Here is a 14,451-nt window from a genome sequence, read left to right as displayed (position 1 = left end):
GTTATTGTCATGAAACATACATTTTTATACATTGTATGTTCCTCTACACAGATTTATAATTATTATTCTCTTAAATTGTCTTTTAAATAAGGTAGGAGAAAAAAGTCACAAAAATACACCTATACCATCCTTTATATCTACCTATATAATCACTTTTCCTGGTGCTCTTTATTTCTTCATGTGGATTTGATTTACTGTCTAGTGTTCTTTCATTTCAGGCTGAAGGATTCCCTTTAGTATTTCTTTGAAAGGCAGGTCTACCAGTGACGAACTCTCTCAGGTTTTGCTTATTTGAGAATGTCTTAATTTCTCTTTCATTTTTGAAGGACAATTTAGTTAGATATAGAATTCTTGGTTGATAGTCCTTCTTTCAGCACTTTGAAAATGTTAATCCTACTGCCTCTGGTCTCCATGGCTTCTGAAGAGAAATCAGCTATTAATCTTACTTGGATCCTTTGTATATGATGAATCACTTCTCTTACGGCTTTCAAGATTCTTCTTGGTTTTTGACAGTTTGGTTATGATTTGTCCAGATGTGGATCTCTTTGAGTTTATTATACCTTGACTTTGGTCAACATCATCTTTTTATTCAAAACTGGGAAATTTTTAGCCTTCATTTCTTCAGATATTCTTTCTGCCTCCTTTTCTCTCTCCTCTTCTGGGATTCCCAGTATATAAATGTCAGTACACTTGATGGAGTTCCACAGGTCTCTGACACTTTTTCCTTCATTTTTTCCCCCGTTTTTCTTCCTTTTTTTCTTTCTGTTTCTCAGACTGGATAATTTCAATTGACTTGTCTTCAGTATCACTGATTCTTTCTTCCACATGTTCAAATGTGCTGTTGAGCCCTTCTGAATTTTTCATTTCAGTTATTATACTTCTCAACTAGAATTTCAGTTTGGCTCTCTGATATAATTTCTATATATTTTTTTATTGCTCTGTTTGGGAAAGCATCAACCTTGTACTTTAGTTCTTTAAAAATGGTTTCCTTTAGTTCTTTCAAAATATTTAAAATAGCTGATTTAAAGTCTTTGTTTAGTAAATCTAAGTTTCCTCAGATAGAGTGTCTGTTGATTCCATTTTTTCCCCTGTGCATAGGCCGTACTTTCTTATTTCTTTGCACCTTTTATAGTTTCTGTTGAAAATTAGACATTTAAAATAATATAAAGTGACAACTCTGAAGATCAGATATTTCCCCTCTCTCCAAGATTAGTTCTTACTTGTTTAGTGACTCTTAAACTATTTCTGTAAAGTTTTTATTCTTTAATGTGTATGGCCATTGAAGTTTACTTGGTTGGCTTAGTGGTCAACTAATGATTGGACTGAGAGTTCCTTAAATGCCTGCCATCTCCCAGTCTTTGTAAAGGGACTCCATGTGCATATTGGGGCACACTTTAAACACTCAGCGAGGCAGCTGACAATTCTGACTTAACCTTTAGGTCCTGTGTGTACAGAACCTCAGTCAGTCAGAGATGAAAACTTCCCTGAACATGAACATAGCCCTGGGCATACACATGACCTTCTGGATTCCCAGGATATCCTTGAGCTTTTCTAAGCCCCTAAGGACATCTCATTCCCTAGCTTTTCCTGTTAAGCTTTTTGGTTAGTCTATTATTTGCCTTAACTGTTGTATACTGCCCTAGGCAGCCTTCAAATTAATCAGTTATCTCTAATTGTTTTTGACAAATGTTTCTGAGGATGGGAAGTGGGTGCATACAAGACTTTTTGCATTGGGGAGTGCAGAATCAGGCCAAAGAACGATAGCCTTTCCAGTGGCTGCCGGGCTGCCAGTTTCACTCTGATTCCATGTTATGGATGGGGGTGGGAATGGGGGTGGGAATAAGGCAAGTTAAAATACCACAGAGTCCATTGTTTTTCTTGACTAAATGCTCCCCAGATTGCTGCAAGCCTTTGGTTACTTTCTAGAGTTCTGAACAAAGTTGATTCTGACAGTATTTGTCTTTTTCTTGGTGCTTTGATGGTTAAGACACTTTTCCTTTTTCCACTCTTTTTGCTGACGTAACTCCTGCTATTCCTTTTGAGAAGACTTATGCTTATTCCAATCCCCGTTCCTTTGTATATGACCAGTTTTAAGTGTCAGGTTTTGTTGTTTTGTCTCTTTTAACTAAAGGTTTTAAGATCTTTTCTTCAGCTCTGTTCTGAAATTTCATAATGATGTGACTTGGTGTGGGTCTTTTCTTACTCATTGAGCTGGGCCCTTTAGAATTTCCACTGTGTCTTTGGTACTTTCTTCCCTACTGCTTCATTTTCTGATAGTCCTATTTGGAGGATGTTGGACTTCATGAATTGATCCTCTGATTTTTCGTATCTTTCTTCTCCTGCTTTTTATCTCTTTAAACTTTTCATTCTACTCTGTGAGATGCCCTCAACTCTGAATTCCCAACTCTTCTATTGAATTTTCATTTCTATTATCTTACAAATTTCCAGGAACTTTCTATTTTTTATTATTCCTTTTTTATAGTATTCTGTTTAGTTTTATCTTCTTTTATCACTCTGAGGATAATAATAGCTGTTTTAAAAAAAATGAATATGCCTTAACTCTCTACACTGTTTCCTCTGAGTTTCTTTTTTCTGTTTATCTCTCTTGGCTGTTCATTTAAAAAGAGTGATGCACAAATAAATATATGGCAAATACCATCTGTTTGCTAAAAAAGTAATGTGACTGCATCACTTTTTTTCAGCCCAGATGCTAATATGTGTCTATTTTTTCGTTAGTTATGTGTCAGCTGCTTGCTTGTTAAGGTTTACTTGATTCAAAATAAATCCCACATGTCTTCTGCTTTGGGACATCAGTTGTGCTACAGCATGGTCTTTCTCATAACCTTTTTCTTTTTTTTTTTTTTCTCATAACCTTTTTCTGTTTTGTCTTTCGTGTGCTTTTGCATGTTGGTCTGTAGCTGTTTTCTTTTACTTGTGGTCATCCATCACAGCATGGATCAAGATTCACCGAATTCTTAGACACTTAGCAGAGACTTGGCCTGTGCTGGTGGACTGGCTTTGTTTGGGGAATCTGTCTCTTTGGTTCAAGAAAGTTTCATAATGACCCAGCAGTTCCATTCCTAGGTATATACCCCAAGGGAATTAGAACAGATATTCAAGCAAAAATTTATACATGAAGGTTCATAGAGGCATTATTCATAATAGCCGAAAACTGGAAAGGCCCAAGTGTCCATCAACTGATGAAGAGATCAATAAAATGTGGTATAGCCATCTAATGAAATATTGTTGGGCCATGAAAGGAAATGAAGTATGGGTACCTGCTACGACATGGCTGCCACAACACTAAAAAGATTACACTAAGTGAAAGAAACCAATCACAAAAAGCCACATATCATACAATTCTATTTGTATAAAATGTCCAGAATTGGCAAATGTATAGGGACAAGAAACAGATAAATGGTTGCTTAGGAGTCTGACCAATAAAGAGTCCAGGGTTTCTTTTTGAAGTAATAAAAAATTCTAATTAGAATTTACCTATCTATGAATATATCAAAAACCATCGAGTTTCACACTTTAAATATATGAATTTTATGGTACATGAATTACTTCAATAAAGCTATTTAAAAAAAAGGAAAGACTTATAAGGGTCTGGAACAGACTGTTCTCGAAGCCCCTGTGAAAGCCCTACCTGTATTAGGTTCCTCCATATATTGTTCTTCCTCCACACATCTGAGGTCACATGACCGAATCTGCTCTTGTTAAATGCTTGCTTTAATTTTCTTCAGTAGAGTTTTCATCCCCATCACTAGTACTAGATTTTCAGGATCAAGGTCTGCTTTTAACCTCTGTAGATACATAGAGAGAAAACTAGTGCTGAATGATAATGTATTAAAAAGTCAACAGGGTGGCATATATTTGAGTTTTTAAATAGTCTTTATATAGTCTTTCTTCCCATTCTTTTAGCTTTTTCAGATTTTTGACATTTTCCACCCTTTTTTCCTCTGCTAAGAATCCTGTGAGAGAGTTGGTTTTTTCTGGCTGATGACTCCCGCTACTCTTTTAGATTTGGTGTTTGTGCTATATTCAGTAAATAACATAAATGTTACAGCCACATGTCTTTTAAAATGTAAGTCTCCTGGTTCATTCCCTGTTGGTGATTTTACAAACTTGACATTGAGACTTCAGGAGCTCTGGGTGAGTTCAGGGTTAGTAAATCTCCTGCCTTTAGAACACTCAACAAGTTAGTGGTTCATTTCCCTTAGACCTGAAATTCACACACATTAGCCCAGGGAGGCCATTATTATGTGGAACAGGAAGTTAGGGATGGCAACTCTTGGTTAGATGACATTGAGAGGTGGTGATTTCATACACTAAAGAGAAAACTTTAAAAATAATTGGCAAACTTCTCTTTCTCAGCCTTGCTGTTGACATTATTCCACACCACCCGTCTCTTTCATCTCTTCACATTTCCTTGGCATAGGCTTCTTCTAATGCTTCTAGATTTTTTTCTTCAAATTATCTTAATCAGGAATTTTTTGTTTAATTTTCACGTCTTTCTCAACATATTTGTCATCAGACTGTCATTCTTAAATATGTACAGACCAACTGTCTGTCCCTCTCTCCCATTAATCCCTCCTCCCATTTTTCCAAAGAACTCAAATTCTCTGGCATAATATCATCTGTTAAAATTCCCTTGGAAACTCTTTTGACCACTTTAAACATCTACTCGTTCCAGTTTATTGTGTGTTTGGCTGCAAAGCAAAGGAGGTTACTTTTATCAGTTTTTAACTACATTCTTTGGGTTAGTTTACCCCCTTCACCTCTAATAAGAGGACACTTCTCAAAGTCACCTCTGTCCTTTCTTCTCAGCTCTCTGCTTTTCTAATACTGGCCTCTAGCTAGAAATTACTTCTTGTTTCATACAAGATTGCTGTTGTCTTTCTGGCCAATGGTTAAGGAAAACCAGGAAATATTTATTGAAGTCTACCTTTTTATCTTAATATCTATTCTAATATATTGTTTACTTACTTAATATTTATAGAACACCCACACTTCTTACTCATGTTACCAGTAAATGTGCAGCAGAACATTAAAGGATGAATAATTAACAAAGTGATGGATCTCAGAAGATACCCAGAACTCTTTATTAATCTTACGAAAATAAATCTCTTCACTGGACTTTGAATTCATAGCCAAGAACAATTTCAAGCATGCTTACTTACAAGTTCTGATTAAAGTCTTTTATATTTTTATACTGTAATTTTTCTAATTGTAGATGTATCAGAGGCAAGCCTTCAAGTGGTATTTCATCTATGTCATTTTCATTATGAAAGTAATATATATGCATATTGTAAAGATATTTAAAGATCATATAAAAACTCAACTATAAGCCATCCAACCTGTTGACCTTTTTTTAAAATAATGCTCTTTTAAACTTATTTGTGATCAAGTCTTTTTTATCTCATTTTTTTAAGTAGTCTCTACGCCCAACATGGGGCTCAAATTCATGACCCCGAGATCAAGAGCTGGATGCTCTACCAATTAAGGCAGCCGGGCACCCCCAGCCTATTGGCTTTTTAATCATTCAACACTATCTAGCCGTCTACCAATTTACTCATTCATTCATATATATGTACACCATGCACGTGTGCACACACACATTAAAGCAGATTAGTTTGTATATTAATGTTATAGATAATAGAATCAATTTAGATTTTGTAACAAAGGAAAATGGCTGTAGTAGATGAGAATGTGAACTGTACAATAATTAAAATAAGGCCACATTAACTGTAAAGGAAAACAATGAAAATAGTCTGTAAATAAATTACGAAGTTCAACCCACCATATGATTTGAGTTGAGTAATGACATTAGAAGAGTACAAAGACCAGCGTACTCTGTAAACTCAGCAGAAAGTTGTCTGGGGGTCTGTGCTGCAGAACAATATCGTGTGGACCTCTCATGCCGGTACCTACAGTTCTACATAATACTTCATGGCTTAATAGTTTTCTATTTTAGAATGTGCATTAGTTTACTTAAATAGTCCCTTATTTAGGTTATAATCCAGTTTTAGCTATTCTGCGTAGTGCTGTGATGGATATTCTCATACATACTTTGCATACTTCTTTGATTATTTTTTTAGGATAAACACCATTGGGTCAAAGGGTTCATGTATTTTGAATCTGATTGCCAAACCACCCACCAGAGAGGAATAACAAATTTATTGTTACATCCAAGATAGACTTAGTTTGTGTCCCATTCTGTGCTCACTGCACTGTTCATGTACAACCAGTGGATATACAGAGCCACAGCACAGCACTGACTCTATATTATGATGGAGCTTATTATGTATTAGAATTGTGCATATTGGAGGAGTTTGATGAAGTCTACCAGTGAAGAAAATGTTTACACTCACAACTTGGATTGCATGGTACTCATCTTGAAAAGCAGTACTTTCCTTGGGCACCTGGGGGACTCAGTCCATTAAGTGGCTGACTTTGGCTCAGGTCATGATCTCAGGGTCGTGGGATCAAGGCCCACCTGGGACTCCGCAGTTACTGGGGAGTCTGCTTGTCTCTCTCCCTCTGCTTCTGCCCCTGCCCCTGCTCATGCCTGCATGCTTCCCTCCCTCTCAAATAAATAAATTAAAAAATCTTGGAGGGAGGGAGGCAGGCAGGCAGGCAAGCAATAAATTAAACGGTGACACTGAGTGTGTGTTGGTGTTTTGCTGTGTATGGGACTTGGTCATAAGGCATGATCCTTTCTCACCTTAGATGAGTGACCGAGGAGGTGGTGTTCCTTTGAGGAAAATTGACAGACTCTTCAACTACATGTACTCAACTGCACCCCGGCCTCGTGTTGAGACGTCCCGAGCAGTGCCCCTGGTATGTGGTCAAGAAATAACAAAGTGTAAAAAAAGAAGAAAGAAAGAATTGAGTGTGTTTCTGTGAGTTGCCAAAAAAAAAAAAAAAATCAAATGACTACCAAATAAATCAGTTTAGCAATTGTGTAAAGTACCCATGAGGGAGAAAGGAAGCTATTAGAAAAAACACTTTCCTCTGAATTTAAACAGCCTTTGGCTCATTTCTTCTTCTGATTGAAAAGAGCACAAGACAGAGTATTGTTTCACAGTTCCTATTGCCAAGCCTGATAGTGATATGCCAGTAGTTTCATGCAGTCAACCACATTTTGATATACTATGTCTAATATGAAGACTAAGTTACTGGTTTTGCCAGCATTTTTGGTCAACACTGATTTAATCTTCAGTGTTGATTTTTTTTTTCCTCAAGTACTTGTAATTAGAAAAATCTCATAATCTAGACTCAGAAAAAAGACTAGAGTTCTGATCGCTTAATTGCCAACCTGGAAAAGGCTCAAATTATAATTGTTGTGGTGGTATTTTTTATTGATTTCAGTCACATGTTTTCAGGTTTCATGTGATCAACTTTTGAATTTACTCCATCCTTGCCCTCTAAAACCCCTAGAAAAGCACTTTGCCAAATCTCTGACCTGTAACTTAGGGAGAACTACTCTTCCGGGCTTTGAAGCTTCCCTGGCGTAGATACTGGAGTTACACTATAACATGATGAAATGCAGTATAAATGCAGTATGAATAAGAATATAAAATAGATGGATCTATTTTAGATTCTTCCTAAGAATTTACTAGAAGGACTTAGAGTTGTACCTGTTACACAGCACAGATTCTGTAACTAGAACTGTAATCTAGTTCATGTCTTATCATACTTTTAAAATGATTACACCAGGACCGTGCCTCTCAAATTGAGGTAGATATGCATCCATGCACCAGCAGGCAGACACGGTCAAATAATAAGCATGAGCACCTTCTTAGGTTCTGATTTTACTCTAAGAAGTAAGGGAGGGATGGGATGTTTAAAATCACAGAGCTGTGGGCAGGGATAGGACAGGGATCCAGGGATGGCAGCAGGAGAGCTGTCACCACCCCGAATCAAAGGGAGAAGAAGTTAGCAGAACCCAGAAGTGACTGTAACAGAGCAGCCCCTTGTGCTCAAGTGGTCTAACCCCAAGGGAAGCAAACCTCAGCGGGAATGAAACAGGGGAATGAATACCCTGACTTGACTCCCTCTGAACTCCTACTGGGTTCCCCATTGGCTGGACCCACTGGAAGCAGAGGGCAGGGGAATCTGTTGATAGCATCCTCCCAGGGCAAGGAGTCATGTGGAGAATGGATAGTTGATTTGGAGGGGTAAACAGAAACTCTGGTTAGAAAAGCCAAGTAATAAACAGTAGAGGTAGATGAAGCCAAAGCCTGCATTTATAAATAGCACTCTGATTCCTGAGTCCACATAAGCTCTTAACTAAAGTGTTATATGTAATATCATTGAACGTCTGGCTTGGTGATAAAAACTGTTTTCATACTTGTCCAAATGTTTTGCTTTGTATTAAAGAAGTTGTAGGATTTATTTAGAAGGCCATTCCAGGTACTGGAAACAGGATGAACAAAGACACAGAAATGAAAAATAACATTTGTTTGAGGAACTTAAGAGCTGGCAATTTGGTCCAGCTGGACTAGAAAGTGGGAAGCAGAGACCTGATCTGATGAAGTCTTGAAAGTTCTTTTTAGAAGCTTGAATTTTTATCTCCGGGCAATGGGTTGGGGATGGTAGGTAGGTAGGGCATAGTATTAATGGTGATATGCTTTGTAGGTTTTTAAACAGGGTAGTAATTTGTCAGTAACAAAGTGGACTTATTACTGATCTATCCAGGTTCAGAACACAGGCTGGAAATTCATGGTATGAAGTTAAGAGATGTATCTCTGAGACTGCCAACAAAGCTTTTTCTACTCTTGCTCCTAAAAGAGAGAATATGTTTTATGTGATATTGCCAAAAGCAGTATTAGGATACCCTAGAGCAAGGCAGCAAAGAAAAGCAACGTGCTGTTCTATATCTACATGAGTCATTTTATAGAAAAAAGAAAAATGAGTTTTAAATGACCAGAGGGGAGTCATCTAGTGTAGTCCCCCAGCTTGGCTTCAGCTTGATCCGTATTAGTGGTTAGGTATTAACGATCTCTTAGATGCAGGCTCTGATAGCCCTAGGATACTCAGAAGCATTTATTTTAACTAGAAAAGTATTTCAGTGTGTGGCTTTCTGAGCAGAATTTCACTTTTCTCATCAAACAGGCCGGTTTTGGCTATGGATTGCCCATATCACGTCTTTATGCCCAATACTTCCAAGGAGACCTAAAGCTATATTCTTTAGAGGGCTATGGGACAGATGCAGTCATCTACATTAAGGTAATAACTGTAGTCTTTTTGATTTAATGATATTTTTTTTGGTTATAAGAAAAGGTGCGGTGCCAGTATCTAGCTGTAATGAAATTTTCTTCTACCTCATCGCTATTAAAATATAAGAATATGGTTTTTACATATGATCTCATCTATTTTCACAAATGATCTCCTTGACTGGGGGAAAGGGCACACTCTCACCTGTAATGATCAGGACTATGATTGTTAACAGAAAAAAAGTCGGGCTGAAGTGGGAATTCATGTTACATATCACACAAATTTAATTTTAATATAAAACACACGAATGGCCATTGATCCCCCAATCTTTTGATGTACTGCAGGGTCTTTTCTTTGTACATGAGTCTGCAGATTCAAGCTTCAGTTGTCTTTCCTGCAGAAGCTGTACTTACAATGCATTGTTTTGATTTATTTAGACAAAGAAACAACCAACTGCATAATCTTTTTTGATTTATAGGTAGTCCTTTATAGATGTCTTCTGACTCAGATTTGACAGCAATCTTTACGTGATTTTCCTTCAGGAGTCTTTCCAAAGCATTCATCTTGGTTTTCAAAGAATCTCCCCTGACCCCCCTCCTTTTTTTTTCATTTTGTTTAAGCAATATTTGATTAAATTATGTAATTATAATGACAGATGTTAAGTGCATAAATAGATTTGGGAACAAGCACAGGGGACTCTTGGCAAGCCTAGAGCTCACCTGGTGGGAGCAGAAGCACTTAGCCTGCTGGCCTGTGATGTTCCTGTGTTTATCAGAGTTCAGCATATTTTACAGTGTTCGAGAGCAACCGAGCCCCATCAGCTCACTGGATTGGTTAAGCAGTGGGCTGTTGGTACCTAATTTAGTGAGTCAAGTTTCTTGTTCTGGCCACTAGATGGCACCTATTTTATAGGAAATGGTGAAGACTGTATAATGGAAAAAATAAGTTTATCCGAAAAGGTTAAATTCTTTCAAGATAATAATCCTTGTCTTTAAAGTCATCTCAGTTGTGAGTAACTTGAAAAGGGCAACATGAAGGTAACATTTTTATCACCAAACGTAACATTTTTTATCTAACCCATTGATAAAGGGGTTCTGGCAGTTCTGGCATAAAGAGAATACATAGGTGAAAGGTTTTTAATCCACTTTGGAAAAAATAGAAGACAGGAATCTTATAAAATAATTAAAATCAGGGGCCTCCTGAATGGCTCAATCAGTTAAGCATCTGACTCTTGATATCAGCTCAGGTCTTGATCTTCAGGTCATGAGTTCAAGCCCCCACTGGGCTCCATGCTGGGTGTGAAGCCTACTTAAAAAAAAAAAAAAGATTAAAATCAATGGTCAAAGACTTTCCCTTACCATTATCGGAATAAAATTTCCTGTTCAATATTTTCTACATCTTGGGGAATACCCGTGGCTTAAGGTCAGAATCCTACTGAAATATCTTAACTTGAAGAAGATAGGGAGGAACATGGTTTATCTCAGGTCCCAACGATTTGCAGGAAGCTGAGATAGAACAGTGAGTCAACGGTAATGATATGTTAGAGACATGAAACGATGCACAATGCAGATATCACATCCACTGTACCTGAAGTTGGTGGCTCTAATAGATGGAGAAGACACAGGAGCAAACCCAAGGCCAAGAATTTTTCAATCAAAAGCCTTAGACATAGTTTTGTATTTATTGATAATATTGTTATGATGACTTTTTTAAGTCCATGACTATGCTGGAAAAAATAGTATTTCTTCTAACAAATAATTGAAATAGATTTCATGAAATGATTTTACAATTATGTATATTAAGGTGCATATGTCAGTTTTTATGCTTTTACACTTAAATGACTTTTTCAGTTAACCTTCTGTTCTGGGTCATGTTTTTATAAGAGGCATCTCCTATACTTGTGTAAAATTTCAATCCAGCAGCTTCCAGGCTGGTTGGACAATCACTGCAAACAAACAAAAAAAATCAATGTGCACACCAAGCAGTGCCATACACTTAGTAAATAATGGGTTGCAAATATGTACACTGTTTCAAAATGTATGTAGATGGTGTGAATGATTAGTAAAATACAAATCCAATAAAGCACTGTTTAATTTCGAGTAACCTTTTGCCACTGTATACTTTCTGAAATAGTGGATTCTAAAAGAAATGCCAGACTTAGGTCCCACTTTTTCTTTCAGGCTCTGTCAACAGAATCGATAGAGAGACTCCCAGTATATAACAAAGCTGCCTGGAAGCATTACAACACTAACCATGAGGCCGATGACTGGTGTGTCCCCAGCAGAGAACCAAAAGACATGACAACATTTCGCAGTGCCTAGATACACTTGGGACATCTGGAAAATCCAAATGTGGCTTTTGTATTAAATTTGGAAGGGATGACGTTCAGAACTACATTATACCAAATACTTCACATGTTACTTTCAAAATTAACTATTTGGGTAGAATAAATGGAAAGTGAATTCCATTTATGTCTGTTAAACTTCCTAAAAGATGAAATTGTACCTATTTTGCACTTATATTTTCACAGTTAATTGAGCATATTTTTAAACAACTGTAGTTTTGGTCAACTTTCCTCTTTATGGTAGACTTCAGAAGCATGGAACTCTTGGGGTTTCTACAGAAAGCTGTGTAGTTTTTAAAAAACTTTTCATTTATGTGTGTTAGAAACCTTTTCTTAATGATCCTGATTAGCTAGTTAGCCATCCACCTGTCCTTTGGAATTCTGCCATCCTTTATTAATGTGTAATGACAACTGTAATAAGATGGTCTTCGGATATACCAGTGACTAAGTAGAGAAGTAAAGCGGAAAACAGTTGCCCTATAAACATAGCACCAGCCGCATCTACACGTATCATATTCACTCTGAAGTTGATTTTTCATTTTTTAATTTCACTGCAGAGGATTGTAATAGGTTCCCTATGGAGCTAAGCCAAGATCGTAGGCAATCTACTCTGAATGTGCTTGTGATTAATGCAGGGGGAAATTTTTATACTAAAAACAAACCAGCAGCTGCTAAAATTCTAGAGAAGAAATTAAGGTCAAAGCAGTGAGGCCACAAAATTGAACTATCGATTATTGAGATTACCTGGGGGAGCTTTGGAGAGACAGAATTTTTCTCAGTCTTACTCCAGACATAGAGAATCAGACTCTCCATGGCTGGAGCCCAGAAATCTCAATTTTTAGAATGCTTCCCAGGTGAGTCTGATGCCCCACCTAGTTAGGAAACCACTCTTTTAAAGTAAGTCATGATACCACATTTGCTAAAGCAAGAGAGATCTTTAGGTTTTGATTTTCACTTATTGCAAGGTCAGGCTTCTAGACTCCAGGAGAGACCAGCACCTGGTGCAAAAGCAGGAGACAAATTGACTACATGAGAACAGTCAGGTAACCGAAGAATCAGAACCATAAATGCACAATTACTGATGAAGAACATATATTTTATAAGAAATATCTAGACTTTGTTATCAGGAAAAATTCAACTAGGGCTTTTCAACAATTCTTTGCACTCATATGGTGATTTGTAGCTTACAAATACTTTGGTATAATATGATAACTCTGTTGGGCTTTATAACAGATATAGAGCAGGTGGTATCATCCTTGTTTTGAGACTCAAAGTGTGGCCTAAAGCTGTACAGAATTGGAATCAGGGCCTGAGCTGTCTCTGCTGATCGCTGTCAGCCGCCGAATCTCGTAGACCCTGAAGTTAGGGGACTATGCTGTTAGTCATACCACAACTTTTAACATGACAGGGAAATATACTGAAAATAAATTTTAAAGTAAGATTCTAGATATTTAAATAACAGCTTTACTACTTAAATGTGGGAATTTTATCTGGAAAATGCATTGGGTTGAAACACCTCATTCTCAAAAGGATTACATAAGTTAAATAATGCTATATAAATTTGTAAATCAGAAGGGATGGAAAAGAACAGTTAGTCCAGGATCCTCATGTGAGAGGTGATAGTCCTGAGACTCAGGGTGTGTGATTTGCCCAGGGCTTCTGAGCTAATTTGACCAAATGTTTGGAAAAAGAGATCTTTTACCCAATCTATCGTTCCTTAATTATGGATTTTATGAAAAAATAATAGGATATGCTAGTGGATGATTTATATTAATTCAAGGTATTACAGTTTTTTAGCTTTAAATTACACTTTTTTGGTAATGATGAAATATTTTAGAATCCTTTGAATCAAAATACTTTCTTTCCTAAATAAGACATTTGTACAACTGACATAAACTTGGCATTTTATTTATGAAACACTTTCCCTCTCCCCCCCAAATTACAGTTTTTCTCTATTTATGAGCTAAGAAATGATGTTTTTAAAGCAAAAGTGAAATGTGTTCCTTCAGCTTCTTTTTAAGGTATAACAGCTTTCTTACTTTGTTATGTGGTAATGGACAGAAAATTACATACAAAAATATTTGGGGGTTAGCATTCTCCTTGATGGTTTCAAATCATTGTGCTACCTGAAAAGTTTTTAGACTCTTACACTGTTTTGTCCACCAGCATTTAGTGTGTTGACATGTAGATACAGAAGTATACAGAAGGATAAGAAGTGGATACTGAGTGATTTTTTTTATAACCTGGGCATTTAATAAATGTGCCAACATTTTTTAAGAAGATTCGCAAAAATATTCTGCCCTATCCTTAAAATGCTGGCTGGCTTTAGATGTCTTCATGCTTAATAGTGATCACTTTCTTGCACTGTGAAGTTTTTACATGAAGATGTTGAAGTAGAAGTCTACCCTATTATTTTATAAAATGTTTTGTGTGTGGCAATAAACTGAAAACATGGATCAACTCTTATTTTGAAAATTAATTGGGTCAATTTAGGGTTTTTTAAATATAATTATATTTTTTTAATTAAAATCTCTCCCATCATCAAGGGTCAGTGTTCTATAAACATTCAAATAGTTGTACCTAGGTGGCTCACACTGAGTCTCACTGTCTTCAGTAGAGGAAATGTTTGGAACTTGGATTTCCAATGTGTATATTCTAATGGAGAAGGCAGGAGGTAAAATTTGTATGGTTTGAGTTATCCCAGCTTTTCATTATCCAAAATCCACTGACTTACTGCATAAGTGAAGATCTTCTGTGATTTTGAAAGGTTATATTAATCTGCTCTTTGAATAAGTTTCACAATATAAGTAACTGTAGGAAAGGTCTTAATTTAACTAGCCTTACCCTCTGTACCAGTTGAAGAGTCAGAACTAAATCTAGTCAAA

The 14,451-nt window shown here is 36.6% G+C and overlaps 1 protein-coding gene across 1 annotated transcript in view; it reads left to right on the top strand.

Annotated features, from left to right (window-relative positions):
- The window catches only part of PDK1 (pyruvate dehydrogenase kinase 1), a 30,400-nt gene extending 16,368 nt beyond the window's left edge, over positions 1-14,032 (top strand). Inside the window, exons 9-11 of the mRNA XM_028125772.2 lie at positions 6,733-6,843; positions 9,121-9,234; positions 11,403-14,032. Of these exons, the coding sequence (XP_027981573.1) occupies positions 6,733-6,843; positions 9,121-9,234; positions 11,403-11,543 (366 nt within the window). The 3' untranslated portion in view covers positions 11,544-14,032. The remainder of the gene's footprint in view (positions 1-6,732; positions 6,844-9,120; positions 9,235-11,402) is intronic.
- The last annotated feature ends 419 nt before the right edge of the window (positions 14,033-14,451 follow it).

This window comes from Eumetopias jubatus, unplaced genomic scaffold (assembly GCF_037043125.1).
Source record: "Eumetopias jubatus isolate StellerSeaLion01/CBP00866 unplaced genomic scaffold, mEumJub1_p1.0 scaffold_3, whole genome shotgun sequence".
Lineage (NCBI taxonomy): Eukaryota > Metazoa > Chordata > Mammalia > Carnivora > Otariidae > Eumetopias > Eumetopias jubatus.
This window is presented reverse-complemented; position numbering and strand designations above follow the sequence as displayed.